Source organism: Tasmannia lanceolata, unplaced genomic scaffold, assembly GCF_043159265.1.
Source record: "Tasmannia lanceolata isolate RefF3 unplaced genomic scaffold, GAP_Taslan_0.1 ptg000006l, whole genome shotgun sequence".
Taxonomy (NCBI): domain Eukaryota; kingdom Viridiplantae; phylum Streptophyta; class Magnoliopsida; order Canellales; family Winteraceae; genus Tasmannia; species Tasmannia lanceolata.
The window spans coordinates 1,857,721-1,881,507 of record NW_027518683.1 but is presented as its reverse complement, the minus strand read 5'-3'; the positions used below and the strand labels follow the sequence as shown (position 1 = coordinate 1,881,507).

The following is a 23,787-nucleotide window of genomic DNA, read 5'->3' as shown; positions in this document are numbered from 1 at the left end:
GCTGGGTGTCCCTGGTGATGAAAAGGGGCGTAAATATCACTTCCCCTTCGAGATATCCAAAATTGCCCTTAAGTCCTTCAATTCAATGGTTAGGATTGCCCAATGAGTGCAAGTTTTAGACGTGTATCTGCACAATGGGACTCTTCGACACGGGCCATGCACTGGAACTTTTTTTCTTTTCTTTTTTTGAATCATGGAAAATTTAACTATTGAAAAGAAAAGGGGAAAACCCTAATACCCAGTTGGTTGGAACAATATGAAAAGAAAACAGATTACAAGAAAAAGAAGAACAACCTAGAAAAAATAAGGAGGAAAGCCCATCAAAAATCTCCAATCCAGTCCTAACGAATATGTTGGAAAAGGACAGAATACTCCTCCATAGAGTCCTCAATCTCTTCAGTCAAGTTTGTGAACTTCTACCTATGAAAACAGCTCCCAATCTCATCCATCCATATGATGACTTTAATTAAGTCTCCATCTATAGTAAGTCCACCCATAGTATGGTATCTGATCAGTTAAGTCTCCCAATCTAATTCAATGCAATATTCATTGAACCATCCTCTGAGGAAAAGACACACAGCATTTCATGCATATAAAGGACGGTGACACATCCATTGCATTGTTGTAAACGTAGTTTGAAAGAGGGGATGCATGACATGCCGTTAGGCTCTCGCTCTATTGACATGACCCACGTTATGTTGTGTATTCTTTTAGTTTCAAGAGCTAGAGTGCCACGTGGCATGTGATTATGGTGCCAAGTGGCATCCTGCAGCTTTCTGTCGTTGTAATGCCATTTTGCTTGCCTTTAACAAAGCCCATGCCAATGTCCGTGGTGGTAAGTTGTGGGTGCGTGATTATTGATTAGAAGCACCAATCCAAATCTGTGGGGTGCAAATCAAGTTAGTTGAGAGGAAAATGAGTTGGTTCTCATTTAATTGCCAAAAAAATTCTTGACAAGATAATTAAGATGTTAATTATACTCGATCTCTAGATTGCAAGTTGAGGTTGAGACCTTCTCTCTCAGAATTTCCCTGTAAATTCATAATCCAATTAGTCATTGAATATTAATTATAAAAGGACCAACATGTCCAGCTTGGTAAATCCACCCTGCCAAAGCTGTGGAGGAAAATCTAAACGAATGATCTGAGTTTGCATATAATTGTCGCTCGCTCTAGGGTTAGGACCTTACGCCTGGTTTACAGAATGATATGGGGAATGTTCTACTTTGTCACGATTGACCCTCTCGTGAGATCATATCATACTTTGCATCTATGGCTGTGATCTTGTGTATGATGCGCGATCGCTTCTTTCAAACGGGATAGTAGTGTGGACTAGTCCACCGCTCGGGTGTGGCAGAAATTAATTAGATTCATGGTATTTTGAATTTTAAGTGTATTTTACTTCCCAATTTCGACAATAAAGTAAGGGAAATGATTTCAGCACAACCGTGTTTTGATTAAGGCGCTCATGTATTTTGTCTTTTAGAATATAATTGTCACCTAAGTGCTTCTTGGGAACCGTAAAAACCCTTTTACAGCTCTTAAAATACTAAAAGACAAAAAACATGAGCGTCTTTGTATCAAAACATGGTTGTGTTGAAATCATTTCCTTAAAGTAAACTGCACTTTACTCCCCCACAGATCTGAATCTAGGTGGAGTGACAAGAGTCACCACAAAGGAGGAGGCCTACTACCCAAATTGACTCCGTTTAAAGGTGATCTCATCACCAAAGTATGGATTAGCGGCTTGGTTCCATGAATGGAAGGTGTTAGGCACCATTCCCATCTAGAAATCCCAGTCTCCAAATCTAGTTTTGCCATTTTATTAAAATTAAATCACTGGAGTTAATAAATTTTGACATCGGAAAATAAGATATTTTGTATTTTTGGATCTGCTATGATTTATGATCGTAGCCTATGATCCAAATCGTAACCTTTTTTAAGTTACGAACCGGTTCACTTGTTACGATCGTAAGATCTTGAGCTTTCCTCCGGATTTGAATTTAAATTTCTCGGGAACGTCCAGATCTTACAATTATAGATCTTAGTGTAAATCGTAAACCAAGAACCGAAATTGTAAAATCCAGAAATTCTGATAAATTTATATGATCCATCTAGTTGAAGAGAAAAGGAGATGAACTCCACCTATAATTTTTGTCTCCCCAAAGTTTGAACTGTCCAATTAGAGGCCACAATTGGAAGATCCAAATCGTTTGAAGGTGTAGGTTTTTGGCGTCATGGATTTTCTACGTTTTCTATTATCAGAAAATCGCGAGACGTTGTTGTGGACATCAGTGCGTACGATAGCAACAGTCACTTCCAAAAACAATAGAGAAATTGAATGTCAACGACTGGACGCCACCTGCACGTGAACACGAACTGGATACGTTAAAAAGGCAGTGAGTTTAAAAGAAAAAAAAAATCAAAACTTGAGAACCGATATTCCACACCCTTATAATTAGACGCTTCCACCCATAATTTGTCCTCACATGGTGTGTGAGAAAGTAAATTCAAGTACTCATCTGGAAAAGCGCTCCCCTTATTTTGTTATCTTCTGCTTCGTCTTCTCTCAAAAAAAATTCCACTTGGAATCCCGAGCAAAAATCAAGCCTTCTGATACGGAAAAAGAGCCTTTTTTTTTTTTTTGTATCTTCCTATAAAATACCCATTCCACCGAATAATCCAATATCTAAAAACTGCTTGTCTTTTTTCGCTTTTGCCACCGCTTCAGAGAGATTGTGTGAAGTTTCACACTGGATCTTGATCGGTTTCGCAGATTCTGACACCAGAAACATAGAAGGTTTGTGAGATCTCAACTCTTTGGCGATTCGATCCGATTTGAGTAGATTGTACTGAATTTTATCTGGATCAAAGCCGTTCTTCGTGTGAAAATTCAGTGAAGTTCGAGATTCGATTTTCCAGGTTTGAATCCTAGAAACAGAGAAGGTTGCTAGGGTTTTTATAGTTTTTTTGTGTGTATGCGAATCTGTTTCCTTGGATTTCAGTGACTTCGATTTGGATCTAAAGATCTATTTTGCTTGAAAATTCATTGTGATGATCTGAACAAGTTCGAAATGAAATCGACAAAAAGAGAATAGAAAGAGTTACAGAATCAGAGTAGGGATTGCTTTTCTTTTTTCTCCGGCCCGGAGCTCCGGTTAATGTGGCTTTCCGGCGTTTTTTCTTTGGAAATGGAAAGTCTCGAGGTCAGTCTCATCTTTGAAATCTCCGTAATCGTTGCAATTTTAGCTGTCAATGCGCTCTCTGTATTTATGTTTCTGTCACGATATTTAATGCTGAAACCTACCGCTTTTTCAGGAAGTCTGAACGTTGAGAGAGAGAGAGAGAGAGAGAGAGAGAGAGAGAGAGAGAGGTTTCTAAAATAAATGCCACTCTGTATTTGACTTTATGAGAAGAATTATATATTTGAAGAAAAGAAGAATTATAAATTTGGGTTTCTCGTTTAGAAAAAGTGGCAAAGGGAGGGGTTTTAGACGACCAAAAGGTGAGTTCTCTTTTTCTTTTTTAGTTTTTAATCTCTCCTATTCTTTTTTTTTTTTCAATTGCATGTATGTTTTAGAAGGTAGTGAACTGGTTTGGTCTAGTTTAGATATCAGATTCAATCGTTGTGATTTTTCTTTTGGTGTTCTTTTTATAAGATTGGGACGGACCCATTTGATTTCTTTTACAGAAACCCTAGTTTTAATCGGCTAGATCATTAGGTATCTGACACTAAGATAGACAGTTTTTAATGGGAGTTCTTTTGAATTTGTCTTTACAGTTGGGTTGTTGATGAAAGAAATATGTTTTCTCTATAAAATCAAGCTAAAATACTAGTTGTGATTGACTTAAAAACTTATCCGAGGTATGCATATATCGAGGAAAGATCTTTGTATTTTTGCAGATCCCAATTTTCTGCAATGGATGAGTTCTGTTTGGTTCATAACAGGACAGATTTCCATTTAGAGTTTACTTACCTGGTTACTGATTTCCTGGTGCCTTCTGGTTGGTGGTAGAATAACTGCCTTCACGTTCGTTGTTTGACTACAATTTTTTCAAGCTTTAATACTTTTGAATTAACTTGATGTCTGGTCATCAAGTCTTTTCCATTCCTGGTTGTGTTTCGGTACTACTGTAGTCTCTTCATTGAATTTTTTGCTAGAAAGTTAGTAGGCATCTTTCTATGTCAATAAAGTTGAGTTCAATTGTTGTCATTTATAGTTTCCCATGTTTCTCTGGGTAAATAGGGATTTGTTGGATGCCATTATCTTTGTGAAGCGAGAGCCTTTAGGTTAGATCTGATTTCCTTTGTACCTCGTCCTGCAAATGTTTAGTTCCATTCTCTCAGTTGCCTTAGTGAAATCTGGTGAATTTTTACCACTTTCGCATTTTTATTGTTCATGGTCATGTGAGTTATCAGTTATCACTACAGTTTTTTGTTGTTTTTTTATTCGCATCAGACAGAATTCCATTGGCCAAATTAGGGAGTCCCCTATGCATCTTTACTCTATTCAGCTCAGTTTAGGCTAATTGGTCGTGCTATCTAGTTGGATTGGATGGAATTTTGTATTTTCTGATTGCAAGCTGATGCACAAATTTGTCCAAAAATCCAATTGGATTTCATACCCAAACTTGCCCCATCTCAGTTCCCACGAATACTGTTATGCCATAAAGTGTTTTACATTATTGAGATTGTCTTCCTAGAATCCTGTTTGTTTTGTCATTTATTTTTGGATATGCATTTGTTTACAAACCCAATGAAGTAGGATCTAGTTTTAACCGAGTTCCTATTATTCAGGCTTCAACTAGATCTTGTTTATCTATAACTGTTGCTATGGTAATGCTGTTCCATAGATCTGAAGAAAGATCACTCCATATTTGTGAAGTGACTTGCTTTCTTGTGACAATATTTGCGAGCTATGAAAATTGTTCGTATATTATGAGCACTTAATTTTTCTGGATTTTGTAACACACATGTAGTAGCCTTTTTTATTTTAAATTTGTTGGATAATTGCAACTACTAGCAATTTTGCAATGGTTACTGTGTATTGACCAACTATATTCCTTTTTGACAGGTGGAATTGCCAAATTGTCGCAATTGTTAGAGATTGTATAGTTGCTTAAACATATCATGGACAGCTGTTGTTTAAGCACTCATTTCCAACTTATGTAAACCATGAGACTGGGTAATCTCTCTCTCTCTCTCTCTCTCTCTCTCTCTCTCTCTCTCTCCAGTGAGTGTGAGGTGTGAAAACATGTTGATTGAATTTTACATCTATTTTGATATGCTTCTCGTTTAGTCAGGCAATGTACAAAGAATTGCACTCCTTAAATATATTAGCGAGGCAATGTACAAAAATTTTCAGAAATTTCTATAATCTGGACCTGTCGGCTGTACTTAACAGAATTGGAGATTGTAATGTGTTTTTCCTGGCTAATAGGAGTGTTGAACTCTAATGTTATTGCTTGGGCTGATAAGTGTAGCATGGGTTCATGAAGGTCGGCACATATTATTGACGAGATTTGGGATTTGTATTTGAAAGGACCTTTTGTTTTCACTTATCCCTAGACATGCTAATGATATTGGGGCAATCTCTCCCTCCTTTGTAAATTATTTTCTCATTCTTCTATAAATTTCTTCTTTACCGTCGTCTCAAAGGAAATTTAGTTGCAGTTAGAGGGATATACATTTAGCGGGGCAATTTCTCCCTCCATTGTAAATTGTTTTATCACTCTTCTATAAATTTCTTCTTGACTGCCTCAAAAGAAACATAACTGCAGAATTGCTTTTGTTTACTTGGTTACTTGCAGAAATCCCCAAAGTCCTATATAGATGTATGTTCAGCAGTTTGTCGTTTCTTGGTTACATGAGATTGCGGCATTTAAAGTTTAGACATGAACTTTTGGATGTTTTATCTGAAATTCTTATGCTTTTAGCGATTGATTAGGGATGTTATAAATATTCTTAGGATGACCAAACAGGTGCCGTGCTTGGTTATTCTATTTGACTTTTGCTAGAGATCACCATTCCGAGGATTGATTCATTTTTTATGCCTGTGAATATAGCCTTTGTTGTTCATTCTGAATGTCGATAGGGAGCAAACGAACACAAAATATACATGAGCACAAATACCCTACATCCAAAGGGGACCACTTAGTTATTTACTTTTTGTTCTTTCATTTTACCATGATGAGATGCTATTATAAATTGTAACTACTGGTATTTTTACTTACATTATTAACTCTTATACATTTGTAATATGTTTCTAGATTTGGTAGTTTAATTAGTTACCGAAAGCTCCCTAGTTTGGTCTGAAGCTTTGTTTGGAAGCCTATTTCTTCTTGGTTCCCATTTAACAGAAGAATTAAACATGAAAAATGTAACTTCAACCACCGTAGTTCAATTTTTATCTAGAGAGACCTTCAATTTATAATAATATCTCTCAAAAAATCCATAACCATATCATTTCCCTTTAAAATGTGGATATGTAAAAAATTTCTTGAGAAAAGAAGTGTTTTTCTCGCAATCCAAATAGGGCCTAAAGGAGTGTTTTTTTCCTTTTAATGATGCTGAAGGATTTAAAAACTTAAAAAACTCATCTTAAGTTTCAAATAAAACTTGTACGAATCTTTTCCCAAAAACTCAACATTATATCTAAGTGAATAGTACATGTAAAACAATAAATCCCTAAAAGTTATAAATCAGTTGTGAAGTCCTCGTTACGACTTGTAACCCTAACCTACTAGAATCCTCTATCTTTCCATATGCTTCTTATTTGCTTCTAATGAGGTACATGCTTCATTGATTCCCTAAACGCACGTTTGGATCGCTGGAAATGGGAGTAAGAATGGGTGTCCGATTCTCTCGCTCTAGATGCCGATGTTTGGATAAATTTTTTAAGCATAATTGGAATGCTTCAACGGAAAAAACGTTGGAATATCGGGCGGAACTTGTTACCGCCCCGATGAGGTGGTATTCTGATTCCAATGGGCAGAAAAATTCTGAAAATCCCAAAAAACCTGAAATCTCTCTCTCTCTCTCTCTCTCTCTCTGCCGGACGAAACCCTCTCTCTAGGCGTAAAGCTATAAAAAGAGAGCTTTCTGCCCTAAAAAATATGCACAACGACAAGGACTTATTTACATGTCACTATAGCTTTTGGGTGTATAAAAGATTTGGGCCTTGTTTGAATCTAGGGCTTCTTGGGGTTTTGTCTTTCCTTTTCTTAATTTCTACCATGAAATTCTTTTCTTTCCCTTTAATTCAATAAGGTTTTGAGTTGCTTGGGTTCTAGCTATATGGAATTTTAAGGTTTTGGATTGAAGCAATGTTTTGTCGATCAATGCTTTGTTACTCTGCAATTTTCAGAAAGGGTAGTTACTGTATAAAAATTCTTCTTTATAGAGAGGAGGAATCTCATGGTAACCTATACACAGGAGGAATGATCCACTCTTGTGCTGCAATTTATACACAGGAGGAATTTAAGTACTCTCCCATTTATTGAAAAAATCTTCTGCTCGTGTTGCAAATTTAGACCATTTTGGCTTTCAACCCCTCTATCGACAAAGATCAATCTTTCCCTGGATTGTCTCTAAAATCTGATTTTGGTGTTCATACCAAAAAAACAAAGGAACCAGTGAAGCATATTCTTGATTGGGTGGAAGGAAGATTTGAGGTTTCCTTTTTCTTTGTTCCTTTTTTGGGAGAGGGAGAGAGACAGTTTTTGGGAGGAGAGAAAATGAGATTTCAGTTTGAAAATCCATCCAACACCAAGGACAGAGTGTCGTTACCAAATTCTTATTCTAATGCTCTTCCAAACACTAGAATCAGAATTAACATTCCCTTTACCGTCGGAATTGGAATGGGATTGGAATTTGATACCTATACCGATTCCTGATTCCTATAATCCAAACACACCCTAAAGGGATTAGTAATCGAGGAACGAGCTTGATTTGGATCCAAAATGGACTGTGGATCTCAATCTATTGGTCTATGAGGGGCTCACCGCTGCACTTCTGGTCCATCTTAGTTAGGGCATATCCCTTTCACTCTTTGAATTAGCTATTGTTACTAACTTACTTATGAATGAACCTTCGATGCACCCGACTGACAGGTGGCAGGGAATAGTATTTCTTTGCCGTGATCCCTATGTTCAGCTGTTAATCTATAGATTCCACACATATCCACCTAATGCGATAAAAGTGATGCCCTGTTCGATTCTTCAATTGGCTTTGATGACACTTCCCACACAGTTCCTCTTTACTTTGCGAATTTTTTGCTTTCCACATTTTCTCTTTTTTAGACCATATGCTTACTGCTTCCTCATCCTGCATCCCATCTCACACTTACTTCCCGCTCCAGAAATTGAGGCTTAATATGATGATCCATAAGTTATTTTTCTTCTCAATTTTTTTTTGTCTTCTTCTAGATGGTATTAGAGTTCCATTGGAATCCCATGGCTAGATTGATGAAACAGACAGCCAGAAGTTCTAATTACATCAAAGCATTGTTACTATTGTTCAAGCATGCATGACAATATGAATGACGGCAATGGGTTTGCATGGAGAAGTTGACATGTCCTAAAAGATGGCTGCCAAGTCAAGTGCAGAGTGGAAGATGGAAATATAACTTGTGCAAATCATGTGCTAACTTAGAGCTAGCAATCATGTTTACAAAAGCATTTAGGAGGATGTGACTATAGTACACCGCGGACAAGTTGGAAATGATCAATATCTATACAGTGGCTAAAGTGTAGTTTTGTCTTTCATTTTGCATCCGTAGGCATTTTTCCTTAAACCTTTGCTTATAGGGTATTGGTACTGAGGGGTATTCTTATAAATTGTCATAATCATGGTATTTTAATATTGAAGTACATAACATAGATGGTGCGTTTTGCTCTCCCTGAATCCTCCCTCTTTATCTTCTTCTTCTGTTTGTGAGGATGCGATTATAGTACATTGTGGACAAGTTGGAAATGATCAATACCTATCCATTTGCTTACAGGTAGTTTTGCCTTTCATTTTTCATCCCAAGGCATTTATTCTTATACCTTTGCTTATGTGATATTGCTTCTAAGGGGTAATCTTCTTATAAACTTGGCATGACTCATGGTATTTTGATATTGAAGTACCCAACATAGATGGTGCACTTTCCTCTTCCCAAATCTTTCTCTTTATCATCTTCTTCTTTGATGAGAACCCGAAAGTATCTTCTTGGCATTTTGTGTATAGTGGTTTTCTTTCCCTTCTTTTGCTGTTAATCTTTTCTCTTTACACATGAACATGGATATTTTCTTTTGATATTTTAGGTTCAACCTATTCTCCAATTATTGAGAATCGCATATGCCTGCAGATACCGAACCCAAATGTTGTCATTCTTCTCTGGTTGTTGAATCTGCATCCAAAGTTCTTGAATATGATTACGACCCTGTGGAGCCTGGATTATTGAAGGCCGATTACATGGTTGGAAGGGAAGGAAAATGTGAAATTGCATCTGAGCTAGATAATGAGAACTACGAAGCGGTTGTAGATCTATTGCCAACTGAAAAATTATACGAAGATGGGCATTGGGATGCGCTAGAGAATGAGAACTACGGAGTTGTTGTTGATCTATTGCCAACTGAAAAATTAAACAAAGATGGGCATGGGGATGCACCCTTGCCTCATTCTTATATGGAGACAGGTGATTCCATTTGTGGAACCACAAGTGAGGGTGGAGGTAAGGTTACCTCATATTCTAATCCCGCTACCGAGTTTGAGTTGTCTGAAAAAGAAATGAATTTCTATACTGACAAAAATGTCATGGAACTTGAACTGCCAGAGCTAATAGTTTGTTTCAAAGAGAGAAATTATCATGTCATCAAGGACATTTGCATTGATGAAGGGGTGCCTTCCCTGGACAAAACTTTGGTAGAAAATGTGGTAGACCACACGGAGAAATTCAGAGGCTTCCCACAATCTGATTTGGATGAAAATAGAACTTTGACCAAAGAAGTATTGGACTGTGCATTACCTATTTCAGATGGTCTGAAATTATTGAATTTTGAAGAACATCATATTTCTGATGACGATAATGCCGGTCACTCCAGCAGTCCTGATCGCTTACTAGAGGAAGGTGCAGGTGATGTTGATGCAACAGAGGAGACTGTAAATGGTATGTCTGAGGAAACGGTTGTGCTCGATGAATTGCATTTGGTACAAGATTCAGCCATGAGCAACTGGCATGCCGATTCGTCCAGTTCCGATGAGGATGAAAACCATCAGTCTGATCAGGTACTCGGTTGAACATGATTCTTCAACTTTTTTATATTTAGCTTATAAAGCGAGAAAAACCAAAATGCACCTGTTCTTTTTTGTTGGAAATTTGTTTTAGCTTCTTTTAAAGGGAAAATTGCCCCTTCCCAATCAAAGTTCATCAATGAAAATTCCCCACAAATTAAAATTACCGTACTTCGAATAACTACTCAGTTGAACATGATTCTTCAACTTTTTTATATTTAGCTTATAAAGCGAAAAAACCAAAATGTTCCTCTTCTTTTTCTGTGTAAAATTGGTTTAGCCCCTTTTAAACGGAAAATTGTGCACCTCCCCCCCCCACACACACAAAAAAAAAAAACAATGTTCATCAATGAAAATCCCACACAAGTTAAAATTACCGTGCCTCGATAGCTTTATTTCCTTTACAAATTTTACTCTCAACTAAAATTCTGTTTATTTGTTCAAAGGTAATAGGCAGCTCCCTAAAATATCTCCTTAAGGCTCTCTGTTGCTCATGGCGAGAATACCAAATTGTTTCACAGAATGCTTTTGTTGACAACTCAAGAGTTCACCAACCAGCACTTGTAGTTGCAAGGAGTGGAGATTTCTACTAAAAACAGAGAGGGATTCGTGTTGGAGGAGGGCAATTATCCGTTTAAAGGAGAGGACATTCAATTCGGGTGAGAGAGAGAGAGAGAGAGAGAGAGAGAGAGAGAGAGAGAGAGAGAGAGAGAGAGAGAGAGAGAGAGAGAGAGAGAGAGAGAGAGAGAGAGACCACCATTTGTGGTTGTAAGGAGTGGAGATTTCTCTAAAATGGAGAAGGTTCGGGCCAGAGGAGGGGAGTTATCGTTTTTTTGTAATCGTAGGGGATTTATCGTTTTAAAGGTAGGAGATTCGGTTTGATTAAGAGGGAGGGAGGGAGGTAGAGAGTGATGCAGATCCAGGGTTCACAGATTACTTTTCTGGGAAGAGAAAGAAAGAGAGTACTAGGAAAGAAAGGGAAGGAGGACAGAGGACTGATGCTCTCCTAGAGAGAGAGATAGAGGAGTGAGAGAGATAGCAATGGTTGGCAACCAAGCTTGGGAGTATAAACTCAATTTTATTCAATCATATCATGGTAGCTAAGGCCTTTACAATTTATAGATACTTCAAAACCCATGAAATTTATGATTAGAGAAGGATTAAGACTCTTAAAATCACCTAAACAAGTTGTAAATTTCAATTCCTACTTCAATGGGACTCCTATCAACTTAAGACTCTCTGTTCATAGACTTTCCTTAGAAAAAAATTCTTAACACTTCAAGGACTCCTAATTTTACCAATATCAGCAAGACAAATGTCAAATGACTTAGTCAACTCCTAATGACTCAATAACTCTCATTACGTGGACTCAAACCCTACTACAAATAAACTAGGACTTTTCAAATCCATCATGAAAACTATTCTACTTAAAGTCGCACAAATACAATTACTCTCTCATGCTGAAATGAGAAATCTTATGGTCACTTAACAACTTAAGTGATTAATTTAAAATGACTTAAATGGCCCAATCACTTGGATTTTCTTTATAAAACATGTGAGCCCTATTTTAGGTACCTACACCATAAAGAAACAAATTGATATTGGCGAGAAAAGATTGTGGTACCCCTCATAAAAGAAACCTTAATGGTACTTAAAATTAGAATATGGTCCCTGGGATGGTCCCCATCAAAGAGAGCTTTTTCAGGGAAAACTTAATTCGGTCATGGAGAGAGAGAGAGAGAGAGAGAGAGAGAGAGAGAGAGAGAGAGAGAGAGAGAGAGAGAGAGAGAGAGAGAGAGAGAGAGAGAGAGATGCACTCTATTTACATTGTTCATTTTATCATTAAAAAATGACGTAATAGGCAAAAAATATCAAAAGTCTGTACAGGTCATTATAGAAATAAAAAAACAGATTTGGGGGATTTTTGTTGAGAAACATTGGTCAAGGGGTGTTTTCAGTAATTTTCCTTTTTTTCAAAAAAAAAAAAAAAAAAACTGATGTGTTCTGCCATTATTTGTTGACATGATGGGACATTTGTTGGTCTGTGGCAGAGACTTGTAAGTCCTGGCATGGCTCCTAAAATATTCTACCTAGAGGCTTATAAGTTGTAGCTGGAGGAATGACTTTTTTCCTATATGCCAAGCCCCCATCAAGAATTTTACACTTAGAATATCCATCATGACATTTTTAAGAATGGTGGAATTCCCTTAATCTTCTATATGTTGAAGACATGAATATTAAATTTATGGCAGAAGCTTCGGAAGGCATTTCTATAAGTCAAATATCGACCGGTTTAAACTTTTCATACTATTTAGAGGAAAGCGTCGATCTATTTAGAGGAATATCCAAGTGAACGAACATTAGAGATTTCTACTTTTGGTTTCTAACTCTATTGGTTTGTGCACTCTGCATATTATTGGATTTTTTTTAACTGATGGTATTTTATTAGAGAGAAAAAAGAAGATACCACCGAGGAGGTCGAGGGAACAAAGATAATGATTAGGCATTTAGAAAAATAAAAATTAAGTAGGTAAGTAGTTGAAGATATCTAACGAAGGCCAATCAACTCTACCCTGACCTAGTCAGTCCGCCTCCGCATTAGCCGATGACTGAGTATAATGAAACCTAACCCGGTTGCCCTCCACAGTGTCCAATATCTCGTCAGTGATATCAGAGAATCACGACGTGTGTGGGCGCCTCCCGTCTAACCATCTAATCGCGTTAAGAGAATCTCCCTTCACAATAATATTATCCAACTCCCCTCTAGCCGCCATTGCCCTGAAGAATGGCCGTTACTTCTAGCTCGTTAGAATCCTTGAAACCTATAGGGTCAGAGAAGGCCCATTTGGTACCACCGGATTCGTCTCTGAGAAGGCCTCCAATACCAGCCAGGCTGGGTTACTGAGGCTAGGAGCACCTAAGTTTAATTTAAACAAGCCAGGCTCAGGGGGGTCCATCTGGGAGCCATCCTTGAAACCCATTTGATTGTTATCTTTCCCTACCTTTATCAGTCACATTTTTCTGTCTGTGCATCCATACATTAGCATGCTTGTGTTTTGCTATCAAGTTAACATAGATATTTTACTACAATATTCATTATTTTGAAAACCCAACTTTTCTGCAAGTTCTCCAAAAATGAGCCTTCTCTTGATCTCCTCACATCTTTACTATTCTCTGACTTCTTAATATTTCATTTTGTAACAATTAACAATACAATAACACGTTTATGGGCATATTTTTTCATACAAAAACATACCCAGTGAATGTAAAGAAGTATCTTTCTATGGGTGCGCCTATCTGCATGTGCGTGAGTACGAAAGATTTACAGCATCTTGAAATGTGATAAATTGTGTGGATGTGATATCACAGGCTCCAAATGAAAAGGAAAACTTGGAAAATTTAGTTGGGACTTCTGCAGAAGTGTCCATCAACAGCAGTAACACCGAGGATTTTCCCATCGATAGTAAGGTGGAGAGTGGGCCCTTTACTTCTGGTTTCGAATCTTCACCGCCAATGATGAGTGACAGAGAAGAGAGTATAGAAAATGCAGAATGGCAGCAATCTCGTGGGAATCTAATTCTGTCTGAGCTCGACGATTGGGCCCTAGACAGCCTAACCGGTTCGACAAGGAGTTTATTTATTCAACATGGTCATGGGGAGTCGAGTTTCGCTGGGATGAATTCCGTCTCAGGTCCCATAGCATACTCGGGGCCAATACCATATTCTGGTAGCATCTCTCTTCGATCAGATAGCAGCACAGCCAGCACACGTTCCTTTGCTTTTCCCATGTAAGTATGATCTTATCACCAAGTTTTTGAGATTTATATGCAAATACATTTTTTGGTTTCGACTGACCTACCTACGTTGTTTTCATTCTCTATTCAATTTGCCATCGTTTTTATTCTCTATCCTAGTTTCCATCTTTTCTTTCCCTGGATATCCATTTTGTCCTTCTTTGTCTATCCAGTTTGTCATCATTTTTTTTGTGCACGTTTATTAATGCATATAGTCTGAATATATGGGAGGCATAAGAGATGAGAAATGAGGGTTAGACCCGCGGCTTAATTGTGGAGGTTTTGTATCTCATACTAGAGTCTCAGGTTCAATCCCAGCTTACCGAGCAAAAAAAAGAGGAGAAATCACAGCATTTGAAATTCCATTGTAAAAACTCTAAACGGGGAAAATTCTAGTCCAGTTCTGCTATTTGTTTTCATGCGGGAAAAAGAAATATTTATCTCCATACTGATTCAAGAGTTTCATCCCTGACAAGCAGAAGTAGGAACTATCCATTCGAAGTGGTTTTTTAGCATGAGAAAAGTACTTTTGTAGGGACAAAATTGCACTCAGTTAACTTCAAATGATAACAAGTGATTTTAATAATCTGGGAAAGGGCAGGTGATATGCTCAGGCAATGCCTACCTACTACTCCCATTGGTGGGATGGCCAGGATCGGCTGACATGATATGAGGCCACCCCTTAATTTTCACTAGTCCACAAATTGCACCAGTGGAGGGGCACATTAATTTCGGATAGGTCTTTCATGTTCCTAGGATCACTAGCAATGAAACAGTGGCATTGTCCACAACAAAATGCATCTTGATCTGTGTATGGAACACCAGAAATTCTACAGACAACTAGTCCTCATCTGTTAACAATTTTCCTTTCACAATGAGAAAGAGAGCTAACAAAAGGTTGAGCATAGGTTATGTTCCATGCTAACCTGAACCTGATCGACCAGGGAAATTAGATTTTGATGATGTCTACCTCTATAATGTTTTGTCCTTCAAAAGCAAATGGGCATCCAGATGGGGACTTTTCATTCAACTGCCTCCCCTGCAGGCCTGTACTAGAATCACGTAATTGTTGTAATAGGTTCCTTCTCATCGAATAATGTAGATTTGTACAACTTGAGCAATTGCATGCTAAACCCATTTCGTGTTCCTTAACAAGTTCACTACTCTACCGTTGAAAAAAAAAAGGTTCACTATTCTACTTTAAAACTCTTCCCATGCTGAACAAAAAGTTTGAGTCCATTTCAAATCAAATGGGCTGGATCCAGTTTTTGTTGCATCGTTTGTTCTGTTTTCCAAGTTCAGTGTATTGTTGGAAGTGATTCTCTTATTTTATTTTTAACTTTTTGATTAACAAATTGCATTTGTAGGATGGTTTTCAGCCTATTTCATCAATTTGCCACCCGATCCTTCTTCATTAATGATGGCATGAAATTATGGATATCACAGCATATACCAGTAGGCAATAGTTTGGCAGAAATTTGCTAACTGATTGCCACATTGTTGCATGTAATATCATGTAGGCTTGTGTTGAGTTGAAATCTTGAGCAGGAAAAGACATCTAGAAGCCACATTATATGGTTGAAAGCCACATTATATAATCTAGCAAAATTAATGAGGTCCATCCTAGAACAACTCAGATGCCCATCCATACAAAGAATTATGAATGCAAGCATTTTGACCAAACCTAATCCCATGTAGTTTTGTTTTAAGACTTTCTTGTGAATCTAACATTGTAATTTGTTTGAAATGCAAGTTTTTGATATTTTTTGAATAACATAACTATGCTGCTTACCAATGCTCTTTGGTGTTTTGGACTTGGATAAAATGATAAAAGGTCGTGATCCAGCACGACACTGTTGAACATTCTTTCTGGTAACAATTTAATAGCACCATCACCGGGCCAACCTGGAAACAGCCCCACCATCTGGAATTCCATAATTAATGGGGGCTCTTCGATTGGACACACAATTTAGAACCAAAGTATAGGCGTTGTGGCTTCTTTTTCATTTATTACAGGAAAACACTGCTCCATTTCTCAGCCAAATGATTGATTTAACCTCGAGTTTTCGAAAATTTCCTTCTCAAGTGATCAGTACCTTAATGCCTTTTCCTTTCAATCTGCATAACTGCTCCTGTTCAGGGTGAAATTCCGTTTCCTTTTCACTTGTCCAATTATTTGGCTATCTTTACATCTGTGTTTTCCAGTTATCTAAATGAATAACCAAGAACTTGTTCTGTTCCCTCTTTTTTTTTTTTTTGAATAATTGAACTTGTTCTGATTATTGAATTCTACAGATTACACTCGGAGTGGAATAGTAGCCCTGTGAAGATGGCGAAAGCTGACCGTAGGCACCGGGGATGGAGGCTAGCTCTTCTTTGCTGTAGATTCTGAATGCTCTGCTCATCCATGCTGGTTGAGTTAAATATACACCATCAAAATAGGATATTTTGGTGCGAAATTTCCTATGAATAGTTTCATTTACTATGCTGCCCTCTGTGTTTATTCTGCAGCAGATCCAAAGAGTTGTGCTTTGGGTTTTGGTTTAAATCATGTGAGTTGGGATACGATCAATTTATCATTATTCTTATTAAATTATTATTATTTCCATATATACTTGAATTTATTTTTCCTACAACTGGTTTTTTAATTTTTATTCCTATGATTATTACCATTCAAACAAATAAATAGCTTACTATAATGGTTATTTTTGGCCTTGTAATCATGTCCTAGCACACCAACCATGTATCTTAATCTCTCCAACATTCTTTCAGCCTTGATGCTTACATGTAGACTATAGTTATGGGCACATTTGCTTACACCAACCCTGTGAAGACATTGAAGAGCAGCATTTCTCTATTAATATTCAAATGCCAAAAAAATGATAAATGGTGAAGGCATTGGGAGAATTGCCCCTCCTGCTCTCCATGCTGATTTTTAATGAATCACACAGTATTCCCAGATTCCATTGTAATCGAAGAAGTATTCCTTGATTGCATGGCGATTTAATATTTGAATCATAGAAGTTATTCCATGATTTTGCTTGTTCTTGATTTTTTCTAGTGTTCCTTTTGACCTCAAAAACCCAAAACATGATTTGATTCTTTACATTTGCTGTCGAATTTAGTTTTATCTTACATGTTTGCTCCCCTCCATTTGTCTTTCCAGACACCTTGTTCGTGAGAGATTTGGACCGTGGCGCGGTATTTGTAAGGCGCCTGTTGGACTGGAACACAATGAAATATAGCCCTACAAGGTTCACAAAGGCGCCTTCAACCCCCCTATATCTCATGGAAAAATGACCTAGGTACTCCTCTCATGGAAAATAGCCAAAATACATGTCTCATTCAAAATGATAAATACGCGATCTCATGAAAAATGACAATAATATCTCTATCTCATTGAAAATGACAAAAATACCACTATCTCATAAAATGTTAAGTACACCCATATCATATAAAATAACAAAAATATCCCCATCACATGGAACAGGACCAAATACACTTATATCCCCTAGAAAATGACGAAAATTAGTTGAGAAAATAACAAATTTGCTGACAATAATAAATGCCTTTGCCTCAACCCTCATAGACAATGTTAAGATACCCCTCTATCTCTTGGGAGTATTTTATCATTTTTATAAGATAGGGGCATTTTGGTCATATTTTATGAGGAAAGGTACTTTTTCACTTTTTTCATATGATTGTTTTTATCATCTTCATGTGACATGGAATTTTAGTAATTTTTTTATGAGATGGAGATACTTTGGTTATTCTCAATAAGACATGGGTATTCTCATCATTTACCATTAGATATAGACATTTTTACAGTATTTTGCCATTTTCTATTATATTGGTATTTTTTTTCATATTCAAGAGGGGTATTCTTATCATTTCCTATGAGATATAAGCATTTTTGTTATTTTCCATGTGCTAACTTTGTTGTCCGGGGTGACTTCTAAGCCCAAACTCTTAAATAAGAAGTTAGTCCAGAGTTCCCCTTAAAGTACTTAGGGAGACTTTGTAGTTTGCCGTGTAACTAAAAAATTGTCACCTACAGGGAAACTTCATACTCATCTAAATCCGGTGAAATTCTGATGAAAAAAAAATAAAAAATGACTATAAACACCATATCTCATGGAGAATGACCCAAGTACAGCTCCTGAAAAATGGTCAAAATACCCTTATCTTATAGATAATTATGGACAATAAACAGCCATAACTTATGACAAAATTAATACCCATATCTTAAACAATACCAAATTACCCTTCTCATAAAAAGACCAAAATACCCATATCTCACAGAAAATGACCAAATACTACATTCCTAAAAAATAACCAAAAATACCTATATCTCATAAAAAATTACTGAATACCCCTATCTCATAGAGAATTACCAAAGTAATAACTCTTGGAAAATGACAAAAGTATCTCATGAAAAAACAACAAAAAACCCCTATGGGATGGAAAAGTGGCCATAAAATGACAAAAACGCCTCTATCTCATGGAAAATGAGCAAATAACCCCGTAGAAAATGACCAGAATTGCCATAACTCAACTCAACTAAGCCTTTGTCCCAAATTAGTTGGGTTGGCTAATGAATCCTTTAGAAAATTTTCATGAAGAGAGTGAAAGAATCTACTCGGCTCAAATTGACTAAATCTAATCCTGACGCCAGCTGGATTCTTCTACCTGGATAGTTTGCCATATCTCATAAACTAACCAAAATGCTCCGCATCACGGAACATGACAAAAAATACTCATATCATATGAAAAATGATGAAAATACCCATATCAAATAGAAATGATAAAATGCCCTTATTTTATGAAAATGACTAAAATCCCCTTAACTCATTGAAGTATGAGCGATCTAATCGCTTCAATCAGGGGATCTATCCGAAAATGCTCTAATGCATCAAAATTTCTCAAGGTGGTTGAACAATAGTACTCGAGCTCACACGGGCTCAGATAAACCATTACATGTCATCTTAGTAAGAGTGAACCAAAATATGATGACACCCTAGACAAGACTTTTTTCATTCAATCTTTTTTCTTAAACCTCATTTCTGTTTTAAGAATTATAGCCTTGGCTTTAATTTCGGTTTCTTTGACTCCACCTTCAGTTTGATCAAGGACTCTATTATTATTATTGGGTTTTATACCTCTACTCGGTGGCTTGTACAAACTACAAACTTTCATTTGAAGTCCTCTCATGAGTATAATCTAGTGAACTCATTTCATGATTATAACTCTTTGGTGGCTTCTACAGACTTCATTTGAACTCTTCTCAAGATAATAATCTAGTGACCTTGTTTGGCCATCATAGATCTCACACATGTTATTAAGAAGGTAGGAGAAAAGCCTTGTTTGGCCACCTTATACGACTTAAGGAATAAGACAAGTTCGGTTATTAGGTGGCTTTTCTCTTTGAAAAACTCAAGTGTGGCAACAAAATAGTGTCCCTGCGAAATAGCATAGACATCTCTATACATAATTTCAGGGGAAAGATACACTTAGACCCCCTTTGGATTCTGACACGTTCAACTTAACTCCTAATGTTTAAAAAGCTACAAGTAGACCCCTGTGGTTTCAATTTGTGGTTTCAGACACATCTCTACACCATGCGCTCAATACTAAAAAGCCTCTGGGAAGCTGCAGGGATTAAAAAAAGAGGGCGCTTTCCTATGTTGCACTGAAAAAAAAAAAAAAAAAAAAAAGACCTAAAAGAAGAGCGTCTTCTCTTAACTTTCTTCCTCCCACGCCCACCCCGCGTTAGAGGGGGGAAGATTAGCAAAGCGGTTCGTCCACAGATTGAAGGGTTAGGATGATCCGATGGAGCTGATTTTTTAGGCACATCTTATCTATGTCAGGCCCATGAAATGAAACTCTTTAGGATCATCAAAGTGGGCCCGTACCCGAATCTAAACACTACAAAAAACACAGTGGGGAGAAAAGATAGCTCCTCTGCCGACGGTAGTGTGGGATCCACCCACTTAGTGACACGTTCACATCATGCTCTCGCCAAAAAACTCATTGTCAGGACAGGACAAACCGACTCTTCCCAAAACCAGTCGGAATGCGCCACGTGTAAAAGAAGAATAACTCCACCATCCCATCGCGACAGCGCCACGTGGGTCACAATCTCTTCGGAATAGGACGTTCTCCTCCGTCTCCATACTCGCCACGTCATCACGCACCACAGCTGATGTTGGGAATTGGGATGATGTTATCACTACTGATGTTGTTGATGTTGGCACTACAATGTTTTGATAATTGCGCTAACTCATCTCGTCTTTTTATTGTTTAAACAGCTGTCAAAGGTCATTAAATGTCCCATGAAAATTAAAAGAAAAGACAAGCTTAGTTTGTGCAATTATTAAAACACGGCAGTGCCAACACCAGTAGCCACATTGAAATACACTCTATGGAAAAAGTAAGAGATAAAAACACGCATATTTTGTTCCACCAAGACAAAACACGCTAAAAAACCCCGTTGAAAAAGAAAAGGCCAAAAAAAAAAAAAAAAAAAATTACATTACATTGATGGACAGTCACAATTTCGTCCTTTTTCCAATTAGAAAAAAAGAAAATAAAAATAGGCCACGATTTTGGATACCCACAAGATTTAGATTTGGATTTCTCATATTTGCAGTTCAGAACTTGAGATTAGTACTTAGATATAATCCTTTTAATGGTGGGGAGAGAGAAAACACCCCTCCCTTCATTTTAAATCCATCAAAAGCCCCTTTTTTTTTACTTTTCTTTAGATTTAAAATCAAGGTGGCAGATTTTCTCTCTCTGCCATTGTGATTTCACGGTCGGCCACCATATAATTTCTCACTGAAAAAAATCTGATTTTCAAATCTTTTCTGCAAGACATTACATTATTGGAAATCCATATTTGTGGCAATTACCTTCACCTTTATCTTCTCCTCGACCTTGCTGCAGACCTCCCTCTCTCCTTCGTAGAACTTGAGCATGATGATGACTGATGTATTTTGTATCCAAAACTCAAATCCAAATCCACGAGTATCGAAACGCGGCCTTAAGTAAATTAGGGAAGATAGAGAGAGTTATCATTTTCTACCCAATGGTTTTGACCCCAGTAGTAACCTTGATCGACGGAGACAGGTAAATCGAAGAGACCACCTTGATAGCCGTTACTCTGCCAGTCTAACGGCGTCAAACCGCCGTTACTCGGCAACTCCATCTGAACTGTCTGATCGATATACCCCGCCGTTAGTTCCTGGATCTTGAGCTCTTCGACAGTGCTAGCTATTTTCTGTTGGAGACTGAAATCCGATAAATCGGAGAAATTAGACCGTTGGATCACCTGATTTGTGGCCGACACAAGCTCGAAATTCTCCAGCATCGAAGACGGAGAGTCAAAATTAGGGTTAAAGTTAGGATTTTGAGAGGTGAAAAGACTGGAATCTGGAAAATTGAGGAGTAGAGAAGTGGTTGAAGCAGATGCCTCTGTTGTGGCAGCGGTGGATGTGGCCACCGTGAGGCTAGAACTCTCATCACTGGAATTTGAGGTGGTTTTGCGCTCTTTCTGTGAATCAGTTGATGATTTCGGCTTAGATCGCTTGGTTTTCCGGCATCCTCCTCCGACTGGAACGTTTCGGAGGATTCCGCCTTTGGTCCAGTATCGGCGACATCCTTTACAGAAATGTCTTGGCTGAGAGAGATTGTAGTTGTTGTAGTAGCAGAATTTCGTGTTTAGTGAATCGCAGCGAGGGCATTTCAGTGCCTGGTTCAAGTTTGTACGCATTCTCCGGTCTCCGTCGAAGATCCGGCCATTACCGCTCGCCATTGATAACAGATTTTGCATTCCTAAAGCAGCAAATACTAATATGGAAACTTCGGAAAGAGAGAATTAGGTTTCTAACTTTCACAGATTTTCCGGCGAATCTCTCCGGGGACAGCTTCACATTTTGATTTACCTCTCCCTCACAAAGCAAATCAGTTTCTTCACATTCATATACCACCGTAACACAAATGTTGAAATCTTCCCTCTCCATGCATTTTATTCTCAACAAAATATCCATTCAGCTACTAATGAAATTACAAAACCACCCTTATATGTCTCCCTGTACTTGATGTATGACTGGGATGGCATTTAAGAGTAGAGACATGGGTGATTTAGTCAATTTGACAAGAGGGGATTTGGCCGTGATTTGTTCCTGTTATTTCTTATTTTATCCTTCACGCTCAACGAGGTACCTAATCAACTCCCGCCGTACTTGTGGCATAAAGTCGTCCGTCGGATAACGACAAGTGGACGGCTACTGTTACGTCTCCGGTCCATTATCCTCTTGTCGGCCATCTGCCGTTGGAGGTGGAAGTCGAGTGATCCATAGACTGCCACGTTTCATATATTCTTCGTGGAGAGCCAATGATTGTTGGCAGTTGAGTTTTCTGTACCTGACTGTTGCTTCTCTATTACTCGTATAATAGAGGATGCGACTGATTTCTACAATAACCTTGTATCCCCTTGAATCTACGAAACTGCCCCTCGCTTCTTTGTACAGTAAAAAGTTGGGAAGTGATAATATTTACGCCCCTTTTGATCATCAGTGACACCCATCTGCAATCAAACCAAATGGATCTAAGCATCCACTATTTGTTGGACACGTGTCGTCCTGACAATACACAGATGTGATCATCTTTACGTGGCACAAGAGGGCGTTGTGTATTGCCTTCATTGCGGTTTATTTGACTAGAAGACAAAATGGAGGGGCATTGTGTATTATTTTGCCTTCACTCAGCCCTGCTAGCAAAACTGGATTCCGTTTTGGGAAAAAAACGGTCATCAAGCATTGGAGCCACGTCCACTAAAAAACAAAATAGAGAGCTTAAATCCGGATAAAAGCAATAAATACACATTCAAAGAGTCAAATCAACGGTCAATTGATTCCCATTTTTATTTTCTAAACGGAATCCCGTTTTCAAAGTGGTTTTTTTTTTTTTTCACTAGAAACATGGCATTTACCAGACCGGTAACAAGGATAGAAGTTCCGCTTAAAATACGTTTAATTTTGGGGACAGATATGAGCACTGTCATATTTTGAGGGTAGTGATACATCTGCCCCTTTTATTACTTGGGACACCCAGTGACAGTGTACGTGGCAATAAGCCTCATTGAATCCTTCTAACATGAAGTACATCAACCCCTCTGCAGTCATTGATTAGTCATTGATTCGCTGATGCTGGTTGTTCCGAAGTAATCAAAAGGGCGGATTTATCACTTTGCTATTTTGAGAACAATGCTGAATTAGCAACTCACGATGCTGTCCACATCACATCCAATCAAAAAACATGTAAAACAAAGTGTGCCATTATCAAAATAAAGTAGTGCGGATATCATTCTTCATTATGAACTCCCAAACAGGAGCACTGATCTGGACCATTCATCTCGCAGGCTCAACCCTAGACCCATCTGAGAATTAAATGGACGGTTTGGATCGATGCTATGTTTAGAAAGAAAGCATCCGATTGGTGAACTTTTTAAACACAATCCGAATATGTCATGGAGGGCCCCTGGCATGTAGGTAGGTGACATACAGAAAAATGAGTCCTTGATAATAGAACTATATTACTCATCGTTTATTCAATAGATAAAGCTCAACAAGCTCTGCCTTTTTAACATTTTCCTTCGTGATATCCTTCAGTTTTTTACTGCGGCTTCACCAATTAGGTGTCAATACAAGGCTCAACA

General features: G+C 37.8%; 2 protein-coding genes and 1 long non-coding RNA gene across 11 annotated transcripts; 1 reads left to right on the top strand and 2 right to left on the bottom strand.

Moving 5' to 3' along the window:
- Window positions 1-380: 380 nt before the first annotated feature.
- Window positions 381-3,242, bottom strand: LOC143879217 (uncharacterized). Its single transcript, XR_013251171.1, has 3 exons — window positions 2,450-3,242; window positions 2,145-2,361; window positions 381-881 (listed from the first exon to the last, which is right to left on the bottom strand). It is a non-coding gene; the product is annotated as an uncharacterized LOC143879217 (long non-coding RNA).
- LOC143879214 (uncharacterized) lies at window positions 2,518-17,394 on the top strand. 8 transcript variants are annotated; one of them, XR_013251170.1, is made up of 7 exons: window positions 2,519-3,205; window positions 3,318-3,504; window positions 5,075-5,185; window positions 9,350-10,269; window positions 13,645-14,063; window positions 16,365-16,621; window positions 17,236-17,394. XR_013251170.1 is itself a non-coding variant. In XM_077381457.1 (6 exons), exons 4-6 carry the CDS (start codon window positions 9,340-9,342, stop codon window positions 16,459-16,461), a joined length of 1,446 nt encoding a protein of 481 aa, XP_077237572.1. In that variant the 5' UTR covers window positions 2,518-3,205; window positions 3,318-3,504; window positions 5,075-5,185; window positions 9,306-9,339; the 3' UTR covers window positions 16,462-16,679. The 8 variants fall into 8 exon arrangements, 7 of the variants coding, with proteins under 7 accessions (XP_077237572.1, XP_077237578.1, XP_077237575.1 ...); XM_077381457.1 differs by lacking the exon at window positions 17,236-17,394 and having other exon boundaries at window positions 2,518-3,205; window positions 9,306-10,269; window positions 16,365-16,679; XM_077381456.1 differs by lacking the exon at window positions 17,236-17,394 and having other exon boundaries at window positions 16,365-16,679.
- A 2,115-nt stretch (window positions 17,395-19,509) lies between these two features.
- Window positions 19,510-22,079, bottom strand: LOC143879216 (dof zinc finger protein DOF5.4-like). Of its 2 annotated transcripts, none has more exons than XM_077381464.1 (2): window positions 20,981-22,079; window positions 19,510-20,377 (listed from the first exon to the last, which is right to left on the bottom strand). In XM_077381464.1, the coding sequence occupies exon 1, from the start codon at window positions 21,898-21,900 to the stop codon at window positions 21,121-21,123; it is 780 nt and encodes a 259-aa protein (XP_077237579.1). In that variant the 5' UTR covers window positions 21,901-22,079; the 3' UTR covers window positions 19,510-20,377; window positions 20,981-21,120. The 2 variants fall into 2 exon arrangements, with proteins under 2 accessions (XP_077237579.1, XP_077237580.1); XM_077381465.1 differs by having other exon boundaries at window positions 19,510-20,268.
- Between the last annotated feature and the right edge of the window lie 1,708 nt (window positions 22,080-23,787).